The sequence below is a fragment of the Lodderomyces elongisporus genome, chromosome 6, assembly GCF_030384665.1.
Source record: "Lodderomyces elongisporus chromosome 6, complete sequence".
Classification (NCBI taxonomy): Eukaryota; Fungi; Ascomycota; class Pichiomycetes; order Serinales; family Debaryomycetaceae; genus Lodderomyces; species Lodderomyces elongisporus.
In genome coordinates, this window is record NC_083678.1 from 678,257 (window position 1) to 691,295 (window position 13,039).

Consider the following 13,039-nt stretch of genomic DNA (forward strand, 5'->3'; position numbering starts at 1 on the left):
ATCACATGATAATCTTGAAATTTTTCAATTACAAAAATTAATTCTTTATCAATTCTTTTGGTGGGGGGGAGGAGGAATATCCTTCAATAAATTTTTTTTTTTCTTTTTTTTGGGTGATTACATAATACCTATCCATTATATATATATATATAATATTAGTCACATGATAAACAACACGTGATTAGCCTTTACTCAATAATTTGTTTTTTTCTTAACCCACATGTGTCGTGTGATAATCAACTGCTATTCTCTATTGCAGAACTAAATTCTTTCTCTCGTTATATTTTTGATAATTTTTGTTTCATTTACCCTTTTTTTTAATTTCCCGTTTCTTCCGGGGTGGAATGGGGGGGGGAGAGAAATTGCTTTACCTTCATATATATACATTTTTTATAACCGACACCTCTCCGCCACAAAACGAACAATTTTAACAACAAAGACTCACTGAATAAGTCATGAGGAATATAAACCTTTTTGTTGCAAGTAGTATAAGCGGCTGTAACAAGTACTATCTTACCTGCATATACACTTTTCTTTTAAACCAAATATTTGCCACACACACTCTCTCTATATATATACATCTGTATTTATTTCGCTCACTATATGACGGCCGTTAGTGGTTAGCAATTCACCGGCTAATTGTAGTATCAACTTGCAAATAGATTAGAAGGTAAAGAGATAGGATAATCGGAGTTGTTCTTTTTTGTATTTTTTTTTTTGTTTCTTATGGCAAGAGGCAAGAGGATAGATAGTTTATAGTATTTGTAACAAGTCTCTAGAATTCCAGAAAGTGCCAATGTCAGGTGCCGACATTTGCAGTTACAGCAGTGGCAGTACTGTGGTATCTGTTTTTGAGAAGACGTAGAAGAAGCAGTACGGTAACCCTGTCCCTGTCAATTGCTCTTCAATGGAAGGTTAGCAATGCAAGAAAAAATAAAAAAATAAAAAATAACACTATGCGCACACTTGACTATAACACAATCGTTGGCAAATAATCTCACAATATCAAATAGAACCCACCAGAGCCACTTTCACAATTATCCTTTACAACACGAATGTTGTTTGACTATTTTGCCATTCACCATCCTACTACAGACAACACACTACAGACAACACAGTACAGACAACACAGTACAGACAACACAGTACAGACAACACACTACATATCAAACACACCACACACCATAGATTGTGACAAGATAAATTAATAAACACTGACTTGAAATATTGACCAACATAAAACCTCACAGATTTATTTCTTGTTTCCATATTCTTTTTGTGATAAAGAGACAGACATTGTTAGCATTGCCTAGAAAGTAGAGCCAGAGAATATTGCGACACTTCCTTTGATATACATTCTATTTTATTTCCCAGCTTTATATTTAGAATTTCAACTCAAAGCTTTTACCAATATCAGTTTCTTTCTTTCTTTTTTCTTTCTTTTTTCTTTTTTTTGGTTCCTTTCTTTACTTTGTTCTTTATCTTTCAAAGATATCAAAACATCTATTTACATTGGGTTGATTTTCTATTCAAGAAAACATAGATAGCCTAAGCCCCAATATATGTCTAGTGCAGTTCCACAGGTGCTAGTCCACCAACCTTCTACAGATCAGATACCAAACGTACAGGAACAAAGACCACAACTCCACCATAATATAACTTCTCCCGACATTAGTTATCATGGACCACCAACACCTCAAGGTTCTAGTACTGATATAAACAGAACGAGCTCTGCAAGCAGAGACTCACGCGACAACTCAGAAGAAGCATATAAGCTATTGAATGACCTCACCAATAGACAATCTTCAAATTATCGATATGTCAAATTTAATCCACCCATTATAACAAATAACGGCGAACAGCAGCAACAACAGCAAGAACAACAACAACAGCAAGAACAGCAGCAAGAACCACCACCACCACCACCACAAACAAAAGAATATGTCAAACAGGTTTCTTTTGATGATGTCAATATTGAATACGACGATGATGAACCAGACTCTGATGACGACGTGGGCTGGGAATTGTACAAAGCCAAACATGGACGAGGCAAGCCACTTCGTGGATACTCTAGAGGCCGGCAGCTATCCCCTGGACCTGGAAGAATCTCTCCAGTAGCTTCACCTCGAAGAGGTTCAACATACGAAGAAACCGATAGGTTTGACTATGCAGAGTTGAAAAAACTTGAAAAAGAATTGCTTCGATACCCAACAACTCCAATCAGTACGCTTCGATGCTGCTCTATATCGAGACGCCATAGGCTATACCAACAATTGTACAAGGGAAAATTGTATCCATTGTTACCAGTATTGCCACATAGAACTATTCTTGTATTTATTAGTGCAAGGGTCCACACTTGGGTTGCACTCGATTGGGCATTGAACAAATTGATTGAAAATGGTGATAGAATCATTGTTTGCGCCACACTAAACTCAACCATCTTGGAGGAAGAGGAAAGAAGGAGAAAAAGACAACTTTCAAGATCACAATCTCGATCATCATATGTCGACCCATACGAGAGGTACAAACTAAGGAGCAGACCTGAAAACATAGCCAACATTGCTCAAAATATTATGGATTATTGTATGCAGGTGATAAACCCCGAAAAGATAGCCAAGATTAGGGTTGAGTTGGTTGCAGGAACAACCAAAAATGTTTTGAGGGATATGTACAAGCTTTATGAACCCAATTTGGTGTGCACCGGCACAAAGCCAAACCTCAGTGTTGGCGCACCATTAAGATCATGGACCTCATCCAAATTGACCGATAGATTGGTCAAGAATTTCCCATTACCCGTTATTGTGGTTCCGGCTGTTAATATGTGTGATTTTGAGTACTCGTTGCAGAGCAGAATCAATGGCGAGTCAATCAGTAAGACAGTACAAGCTGTGGAAAATGACCGTGGTATTGAAGAAGAACAGTTTGCAACTGATGAAGGTGCAGTTCATGTTGACGGAGACGAGGATGAGGACCTTCGTAGTGTGAACTCTTCGGACGCATCTTTGTCAGATAATGAGTCCATGAGATCGTACAGCTCATACCAGGAGATTGAGCACGTTTATAAGAATGCTCGTGACGATATTTCAAGAAAGCTCAACACTTTGGAGCACCAGCCAATTGATGCTGACTATTATGCTAATATGGCACGAGCCATTTCCGATAATTCAATCAATTTATGTAGTGACATCATCAGCATTCAGCCTAATTTCACCGGGAAAGGTGCCAAGTTGGCACGTATGATTACCGGATCGAATAATTTTGGTGGAAGCTTTTACAAGACAAAGTCAATGCTAGCCCCAACAGAAGAGGAGGAAAACAGAAGAAAGAATACTGCAAACTCTAGTGGCTCTACAACACCCAAAGAACATAAGCTCTCGTTTAAGGAAGTACAAGCTCAATTGAAGCGCAACAAGTTGAATGGAAATGCCAGTCCCACGCCTAGCGGTGGCAGTCAAAGTCCCACACGCAGTAGCGGTGGTGGTATTGGTATTGGGGGTGCCAATTTAGGAGCAGAGGATCACTCATCTCCACCACCTGCACAAAGCTTGAAATGGGGTGGTTTAGAGAGGCCATCAAAGGAGAGAGGTGGATATACGAATCAACATGCCTTGGCCAAATGTTTGAGCGATGACGTTGACTTTAAGCACAAAAATGGTAGTAGAAACAGTTTTGATAAGATGAAATTAGAGCCACAAAAGAGTCTTCCACACAACTCTAAGCCAGGTTCGAATGGTGATGGAGGTATGAGCAAATGGAAGAAATTTAAGACATTGTTCAAGGGTGATTAAATAGTCTATAGATAAAGATTTCGCCATGTACAATAAGTACGTACATATATATATATATATATTTCTACACATACATATTTATACACATACATATTTCCACACATTTATACACATTTGTATATATTTGTTTCAAATCATACAGAAGTGAGCGTGTGTATATGTATAGCTCAATCTTTTGCTTATTTCTTGTTGGTGTATATCAAGACATTTGTTATATCTATAGCGGAGGGGCTGTGGATTAGTAAAAAATTCATGCTTCTATTTTTATTTAATTATAAATTTAAATATTTATAAATTTATATTTTCGTTTGTTTTGGACTCGGCTTCAAAAGTTACGTGCGCAATTACAAATGCTTATGAACCAAATTAACTAGACTCTAATCTCTCTTTTGCGCCCCTTTTTCTTTCCTTCTTTCTTTCTTTCTTTCTTTCTTTCCTTCTTTCTCTGAAATATGTATTTGAAGACGCTAATGAAATAATAGTTATGCTGTGGATAAAGCTACTAGTGTTTTTGGCTATATCTCATTTTGCCCAGGCTTTTAATGAAATTCAGTTTCCACAATTTAACGACCCCATCCGATTTCATCATAGCGATGATTCTTCACCCTTGAACAAATCCTCGATAACGCCCAAAATCACTCATTATGACACACGAAAAGATGCATCCTCAGAAGGTTTACAGGAGTTTACACCTATTCGAGATACTATTTTACAATCTCAAGTCAACTATTATTCATTCAGTGTTAATTCATCTTCGGGGTTGGGTGAATACTATGAGCTTTTGATTTTCTTATCGGGAAATATATGCACACAGCCGGATAATATCGAAGTCAATGAAACAAGTCTTGCTGTCTATTACTCTTTCAATTCCACAATGTTTCAAAATAACGAAGTTGGCGAGATGGAATTGTTTGAAAATGGGTATTTTCAAGCATTGGCAGATTTGCCCATTGAGCCCACATCCTCGACAACCACTACTAGCTCAGGAACAGGTGCTGCTGGTGCTGCTGGTGCTACCACTCCAGCTGTGGCTAATGCAAATGATGAAAAAATACTATACATTGCAGTTAGAGCTCCGCAGAATACAAATGTTACTGCGTCGTGGACGTACCAGATTGGTGTTTCGCAAAATGACTTGGTTTTCCAATGGGATGATCGTTCGTTTGGAAGTGTTGTGGACACTGATGATAATCTGGCCTTGATTGTGACAAACAATTTGACTGTGTACGACGGAGACTCTGACTCGCTAAATACATCAGACTCAAAGTATTCCCTTTATATTTATTCATACGAGGATAAGGATTATTTTGCTGGGATGAATAATAGTTGGTGTGCAGTGCGAAACGGACCAGCATTGATGGGACCATGGAATATTGAAAATTCTTATACTACAAGAAATGGAGGTTTGCAGCAGCAGTTTATGATTCAGGGTTTGAATGAGCTGACTAAATATGTGGCGTACATTGTTGCTGATTTCGAAGGAACAGATTTTGGTGGTGCGGTATACCATCCATTTGAGTTTGAGACAATGACCAACACAGCGTGTGAGTTGATCTATGACTTGTCGTTTTGCGATCGCGTGGCATACAGTGTACCAGCGCCAGGTGACCCGGAATATAATGATGACAAAAGTACAATAAAGGAGCTTTACGATGACTATGTAAAGGGGTTGTATACGAACTTTTCCAAAGCATTGCAACAGGTGCCATGTGATACTGTTCCCGAAGCAATATATTCCAATTTGCGAACGTGCGAAGATTGTGCAGAGAGCTATAAGAATTGGCTCTGTGCCGTATCGATACCAAGGTGCAATACTAAAAATGTGACCAAAGGGTATGTGCTTCGAAATCTGACAAATCAGAGGAATGATTTCATCAAGCATACTATAAATCCAAGCCAGGATTACTACGAGGTTCTCCCTTGTGTCAATGTGTGCCATGCCATTGTTAGAGACTGTCCTGCTGACTTTGGATTCATGTGCCCGACAAAGAACGAGAGTGTGAGTTTGAGTTACTATTGGGATACGTTTGATAATGAGCAATGGCCAAGTTGTAATTATGTTGGTAAATTTGCTTCACAAAGTAGTAATGCTGTCAAGTTACTAGCAAATTGGGTATTGATGGTCATGGTCCTTTCACTTCACTGGTTATAGATTAATATTTTATAGAATGAACATTAAGTTGATCCTTTTTTTTTTGCCTCTTTTCCTCTTTTTCTCTTTTTCTCTTTTTCTCGTTTTTATTTCCCCTTCTCTTTTGTCTCTGAATTTTACACAGCATGTTCTTTTGTCTGGGTTGATGTTTAAGACTGGTAGCGTTATCCACGCGTAGAAATAAACGCGTCGGCCATGAAATTTTGTAGAACCTGATGTCAAAAGGAAAGAACCATCTGTTAAAGCAACAATACAATAGAAGATGTCGGATAAGACCAAACAAAACTTGCCATGGTATGTCCGTTGTTGATATGGAGACGTTTTTATCTTTACAAACCTACCTTTTTTGCCTCCTTTTTCTTTCAGCTTATATATATATGTGTGTGTGTATACCCATCGAATCTGATATTAACCAATTTTTGTTATAGGGTTGAAAAGTATCGTCCTGAAAATTTGGAAGAAGTTTATGGCCAGGGGGATATTGTCAATACAGTTCGAAGGTTTGTCGAGACTGGTAAATTACCTCATTTACTATTCTATGGACCTCCCGGTACTGGTAAGACATCTACGATTGTTGCGCTTGCACGGGAAATCTATGGTCCAAACTATAAGAATATGGTTTTAGAATTGAATGCATCGGATGATAGAGGTATTGATGTTGTTCGAAACCAAATCAAGAGTTTTGCAAGTACAAGACAGATTTTCACTTCGGCCTCGTCGCCTCAGTTTAAGCTTATTATATTGGATGAAGCCGATGCAATGACATCAGTGGCTCAAAACTCGTTGCGTCGTATTATTGAGAAATTCACCAAGAATTGTCGATTCTGTATTTTGGCCAATTACTCACACAAACTTAATCCAGCTTTGATCTCGAGATGTACGAGGTTTAGGTTTCATCCAATTGATGAAGAAGCTATACGAAGTAGGATCAATAATGTGATCATTAAGGAAAAAGTTGATATTACACCTGATGCGTTGAATGCGTTATTGCATCTTTCACAAGGAGACATGAGAAGGAGTTTGAATGTGTTGCAAGCATGCAAGGCTGCTGTTAACGATGATGAGACAATTGATATCGATATGATTTACAATTGTGTTGGTGCGCCGCACCCACAGGATATTGAGGCATGTCTTGATTCTATTTTGAAAGATGATTGGACAACAGCGTACCTGACATTGACCAAGTACAAGACGGTTAATGGGTTGGCATTGGTTGACTTGATTACAGGGTTTATAGAGATATTGAACAAGTATGAGTTGAAGCCGGAGAATAGGGTATACTATTTGAAGGGGTTGAGTGATATCGAGTATGGAATCTCGAAAGGTGGAAACGATAGGATCCAAAGCAGCGCTATAATTGGTGTGATAAAGCAAGCCATGGAGCTTGAAAAGAGTAATTAATCAGTTATAGCAGGCAAATAAGAGAAGGCAAATAACAACGAATGGGCAAGCAAATGAAAGCTTAGTTGGATTCATGATTTAAATGGACAAGATTCCGGAATGAAAAGGAGAGTATAGTTGGAATATAAGCAGTTTAGAGAATTGCGTATATTTGTTACTTCATGTTTTTTTTTTGTTTTTTTATTTTTATTAAAAATGAGACAAAACGATGATAGCTACACCATTTTTCTTTTTTTGAGAAAGAATAGGGGAGCATGTTTGCAAATGATATATTTCCATCAATACCACGCCAGCAGTTTTTCGGAATGAATCTTGAACGTATTGACTATGGGTTTTTTTTTTTTAGAATCTTTACATTACTCATTCGTAAAAAGGTAAAAATAAAAGAGAAAAAATGTGTTTGACAAAGACACATGTGTATTTGCTATTTGTTATTTGTTATTTGTTATTTGTTATTTGCTAATTTTAATTGTCCATGAATAATAGCGTATATGTATTTGTGTTTGTCCAGGACTGTATTATTTGTTGTAGCACAAATCTAGTTTGTTGCAAAACTACCGAGGAAGTAAGAAAAGAATACACGGTGATGTAGAAATCTTTATTCTGTGGACGCCTTGGCCAAGTGGTTCAAAGGACGGTAGACAAAGGTTGCTTAATTGGGAGATATTTACGATTCAAGTACCAATGCCATGTAAAGAAACAAAGGCGACTGCGGTCCGAAGTGTATGTGTGTATGTGTGTATGAGTGTATGTGTGTATGTGTGTATGTGTGTGTTTTACTAACAACAACAACAAAGGCAAGAAAGGCAGCTAAATGTTGATGAAATTTATAAGTAACTTGTGTGTGTGGGTGTGTATGTGTCAAGTTATTTGTTTGTAACTTTGTGGGTGTTTTTGTGCAGCATCGGTGGCAGCAGCACCAGATCCTCCGCCAGCATCCACAAACTTCTAACAATAGCAGTGGTGATAGTGTCAAGTGCTGGTTGGTGTCTCAAACAAACATGTAAAAATTTTTATTTTTCTTTCTTTGTTCTTGTGATTGGTTCTTTGCTCTTGTGGTAATGGTTGGTTACAAAATGAATATTTAGATCAGATCCAATTGGAAACGCCGTTGAAGTAGAATGCGCTAAAATGTGTAAAGAGTAACAGCTTTCTCTTTTGTATTATTTTTTTTTTTAGGGGCGGTACGAGGAACAAAGCTTTCTTTTGCTATACACTGCCCCCGTTTGTGATTTCCCATGGACTTGAAAAAGAAAAGATGGAAGATTGCATTTTGCTTCTAACGGTACAGGAAGTTCGTGCAATCCAAATACAAGCGGACACATGTTTTGGATTTGTCAACGAAGGCAAACTAACCTATTCGCCAACTATTTGATGGTGCTACAAGTACATGATATTTTTTTTTCTTTTTTCAATTTTCTTGTGCTTTTGACCTTGTTGGAGCAATTTCTCTATAACATTTTATCATAAAGACTTGGATATGGCTTACACTTACTTAAGAGACAAAAACAAAATTAACAACAACAGCAACAATAACAATAACAACAATAATTGGAAGAAGTAACATGATCAAGGAAAGACAAAAGATGGAGAAAAGTGAAGAAAAAAAAATTTTCACTTCATTTTCCAATTGAATTCTCTATTTTTTACATATATATTTTACATACATATATAAAAACTTTTTAATTCATAATACATTTACGTCTCCCTCAAACTAAGCCACCCCTTGAGTATCCAAGAAGTGCTGTTTGTAGTTGCAAAAAAAAAAAAACAAAAGAAAAGAAAAGAAAAGCATCATAAAGCTTTTTGAGTCTGATTTTGCAAAAACATAAAAATTTGTTTTTCTTTTCATAATTGTGCCTTTCTTTTTAACTTTGAGGTTTTGTGGAATGCTCAAAACCGTTGAAAATTTTTCATTTCCCTTACCATTCTTTATTTTCAATTAAGTAATTTTTTATTTTTAAACTTTCCTACACGAAACAAGAATTGGCAAATAGAGTAGACTATATGGTGGAAAAAAAAATAAGCTTATAGCTAAAAGGGTTTTCCATCTAATTTTTTTTAAATTTTTCAATCTTGGTTCTTTTCGTTTTTCTATTTGAAAAATTTTATATTCAATAGGCATGGTCAAATTATAAAGGACAAATTTGTTCTGTTTATGATGAACACAATTTTTCTTAAAATGCAATACAATATAATAGTAATAGTAATAGTAGTAGCAGTAGAAGTAGTAGTTATTATCGTTTGGTAACAAAACAAAAAACCCATCTTTTTTTCCTTTTTTTTTTCAAAAAAAAAAAGGGCAGTGTATATATTTTATTTATGTGTACGTTGATGCTTAAATGGTAACAGCTCGATTAGGAAATGGCTCTTGTGTGAGAATAAGCAGGCTGAGAATCTAAATTAATATTATACCGAGTAAAATTGCACAACAAATAGTTAGTATTTGTACTTAGGACCCATACTACAAACCTGACAGATTATTGCAGATTCAGTACAAAACTAGTGTTTGCGTTGAAACTATTTTGTGCTTTGTCATGTTTTTATTAAAGTAATACTAAACTAAACAAAACAAAGTAACAAGAAACAAACAATAAAGAGTAAGAGAAAATGAAGAACCATCAAGAATCCAAAGAATGTAAAAAAGAATTTTAAAAAAAATAGAATGAACAAAAAGTTAAGAAGAATATCTATAAACTGACTGTATGCCGAGGAAGGGTTTACTTCTAGTAATTGGAGAATTCTATTACTATTATTATTATTATTATTATTATTATTATTATTTAGCACTGGAACCAACATATGGAATGGTTAGGTCCGGGTTTGTCCTACTTTGTTTTAAATTACTCTGTTGACCATAATCTACTTTCTTTATTTTCTTTGTTTTTTTTACATTTTTACATTTCTAATGGAAGTAAGCCGGTTTCTCTGGCTTCTTATTGGTTCACAAAAAGGAAACGAAATATAAAAAACAAGTTGAAACCTCTACAGTTTTTTATTTTCTATTTTCTATTTTCATTTCTTGATTCTTGATTCTTGATTGCAGATACGGAATTGGTTGACCAAATGGGCAAAGAAAGGCATAAAATAAAGAGGCAACATACTTGTTCGTTTCGATTGTTCCTCTTCTTCTTCTTCTTCTTCTTCTGTGTGGAAACTCTCAACGGGTCTCTTGAAGGACATATAGCTCTTTATATGCAGCTAGTGGTAATTAATAAATATTTTTTTCTCTTCTTCTTTTTTTTGCCTAATAAAATACTTTTTAATAAAAGTACACGACCTAAACCAATTAGAGAAAAAAAACAAAATTACAGTGAGGACCGGGGAGTCGGGGAGTTTTGGCAGTCGGAAGGAAAAGGAAAAGGAAAAGGAAAAGGAGGGGAGGGGCGGGCAAGGAGTGCGGAATGAAGAACAAAAAAAAAAAAATAGAACTGAATGAGAGGGAGAGTGAAGCCGCTTAAAGACGGAAACAGTTGCAAAAAATGCAAAATGTAAAGAAAGATCAATTGGAGGTGTGAATATTTGCACGCAATGTTTGACTTTTATTTTGGAGATGAATCCATATTGTGAGAAAAAGGGTTCTTTGGGAATTTAGCAGAATCCACAGTAGGTCAACTTTAATAGAAACGCCGTTAGTTGATGTGCTGTGTCAACTATAGAGGAAGAAGTGGTGGTGTATACAAGTAAAAGCATGTTCTTGCTCAAATTTTCCTCGTTATTTCTTTGGCTATTTGGCCCTTGCTAGTCCTATTGTCTAGTGAGTAAGTTTTAGTAGTTTCCAAAAAAGTAGAAGGAAAAATTGTTTGAGTAAAGCCTACTGCGATATTGAGGTATTCCTCTTGATATTGCTTTTTGCATAATATACCTCTGAAACGGAAACAGGGGGAATATTGTGAAACTTATCATGTTGCAGATTGTATCAATTTTTTAATAACTACTTGTGGTATTTATACTAAAGAAATAACCAAAGTTTAAACGGGATAGAGTTGAGAGTGAGTGTGGAAGAGTGTGGAAGAGCATGTGTTTGTGGGACGGAGGTGGAAGACAAAATAAAGTAGAAATGGTTGATTGGCATTGTATTTTCACTAAAAAGAGCAACAACAACAGCAGCAATAGCAAAGTATTTGGAGCGAGTACGAAGGAATCGAAACTTCCACAACTCTGCAAGTTTTCCTAGGAAAATAGTAGAAAAAATAAAACACAAGGGCTGTAAGAAACTGTCTTGCGTTTGCAGATGCAGTAAGAATTGTTGATTTCGGAGTTTTCCGTAGTAGGCTTTAGGAAAAAGTATTGCTATTATTCTGAAACCAGACGCAAATGTTTTTCCCTTTTTTTTGACCGCTCTCCAACACCTCCAACAAGCTATGTAATTACAAGTCACGACACGCCCATGTGCTGTACTTGATGCAAGTGTTGCTATAGATGGTATGGTGCTATTTGGTTTTGGAAAATTTTTTTTTTCAGAAATTGCAACAGTTTCGTCATATTGCAGTGGTACTATACCAAACGTATGTGGATGAAAACAACTCCACAATCAAAAGAAAGAATAAAAGAGGAAACTGAATAAAATAAATAGAAAATACATAAAGCATTTCAAGAAGAAATGAAACAAAAGAGGTTGCGAAACTATGTGTGGTGTCCAGTCAATCTAGAACAACTTGTGGAGAAATTAGTAGTTGCTCTCTCTTTTTCTTTTTCTTTTTTTTTCTTTTGTTTGTTTGAAAAAGTCAACATAAGAAAACAATGCAACAATAAAAGATAGAGAAATGAGAAAACAAAATGTCCAAATGCTTGATGAGATAAGAGGAAACAACACTGGTGTTGATACTTTCCATGGAACGTGGATTGTTGTTGGAAACAAAAGAAAAAGAAAAGAACTAGTGTCACGTTTTTCTTTCTCTCTGTTCTAACAAGTGTGTAAAAGCGTGCATATATACATATATATATACATATATATAAGTTGTTGTTGGAGATTGAAAGAGAGCATTTTTTTCGATAAGATGTTGAGGGGAATAATGTAAACAATAGACGAGTGGTCTGAGCCATGTGGGTAGTGGCGGTGAGTGTCTCAATGTGGGTGAAGATAAGCAAGATTAGACAAGACAATAGAGTCAAATTGAGGGAGAGAATGTAAAAAAAAAAAATACAATAGAGACACTACTTGAATGTTTTGGAAAGTTGTGGTGGTGGTGGTGGTATTGAGACAAAAGAAAAGAATGGATGAAACTGCGGGGGAAAACACTTGACCATGCAATGGACAAGGTTGCAACTGTAACTGTAACTGTAACTGCATCCAAGATTGCTACACATTTTGCAAGCTAAAACAACTTTATTCCTTTTTTCTTTTTGATTCTGGGTATATAAGAAGAAAAGGTAATTGAAACTGAGCAGACACTTGACTTTTGTAAGGTGGAAGCAAACCAAAAGATTACTTTATCTAAGGTTTCATATGGTGAAAAGGGAGAATGAGCAATTGTGAGACGACGGAAATGTGAATTTGGAGGGAGTAGGGATATGTATGACAGAAAAAAAAAAGGAGGAGCTGGAGGAAAAGAAGGAGAAAGAAAAAGGAAAAGAGAGGGGAGGCAAATAGAGCATTGAGCTGACTGCGCTAGATGCAGATGCAATGATGGGTTATCTATGATGTAGGCAAAACATAGTGCGTTGCGTGCAGCGCCATTCTTGACAACTACAGGTG

At 36.2% G+C, this 13,039-nt stretch overlaps 3 protein-coding genes across 3 annotated transcripts; all 3 read left to right on the forward strand. All coding sequences in view use genetic code 12, as the record gives it.

Annotated features, from left to right (window-relative positions):
- Positions 1-1,562: 1,562 nt before the first annotated feature.
- Positions 1,563-3,788, forward strand: PVL30_004740 (uncharacterized protein; the record flags this gene model as incomplete). The annotated part of the gene is made up of 1 exon (XM_001524834.2): positions 1,563-3,788. The coding sequence occupies one exon, from the start codon at positions 1,563-1,565 to the stop codon at positions 3,786-3,788; it is 2,226 nt and encodes a 741-aa protein (XP_001524884.2).
- A 484-nt stretch (positions 3,789-4,272) lies between these two features.
- On the forward strand, positions 4,273-5,940 carry MID1 (stretch-activated cation channel mid1; the record flags this gene model as incomplete). The annotated part of the gene is made up of 1 exon (XM_001524835.2): positions 4,273-5,940. The coding sequence occupies one exon, from the start codon at positions 4,273-4,275 to the stop codon at positions 5,938-5,940; it is 1,668 nt and encodes a 555-aa protein (XP_001524885.2).
- A 262-nt stretch (positions 5,941-6,202) lies between these two features.
- RFC3 (Subunit of heteropentameric Replication factor C (RF-C)) lies at positions 6,203-7,341 on the forward strand (the record flags this gene model as incomplete). The annotated part of the gene is made up of 2 exons (XM_061119598.1): positions 6,203-6,234; positions 6,369-7,341. The coding sequence occupies 2 exons, from the start codon at positions 6,203-6,205 to the stop codon at positions 7,339-7,341; spliced, it is 1,005 nt and encodes a 334-aa protein (XP_060975581.1).
- Positions 7,342-13,039: the final 5,698 nt, after the last annotated feature.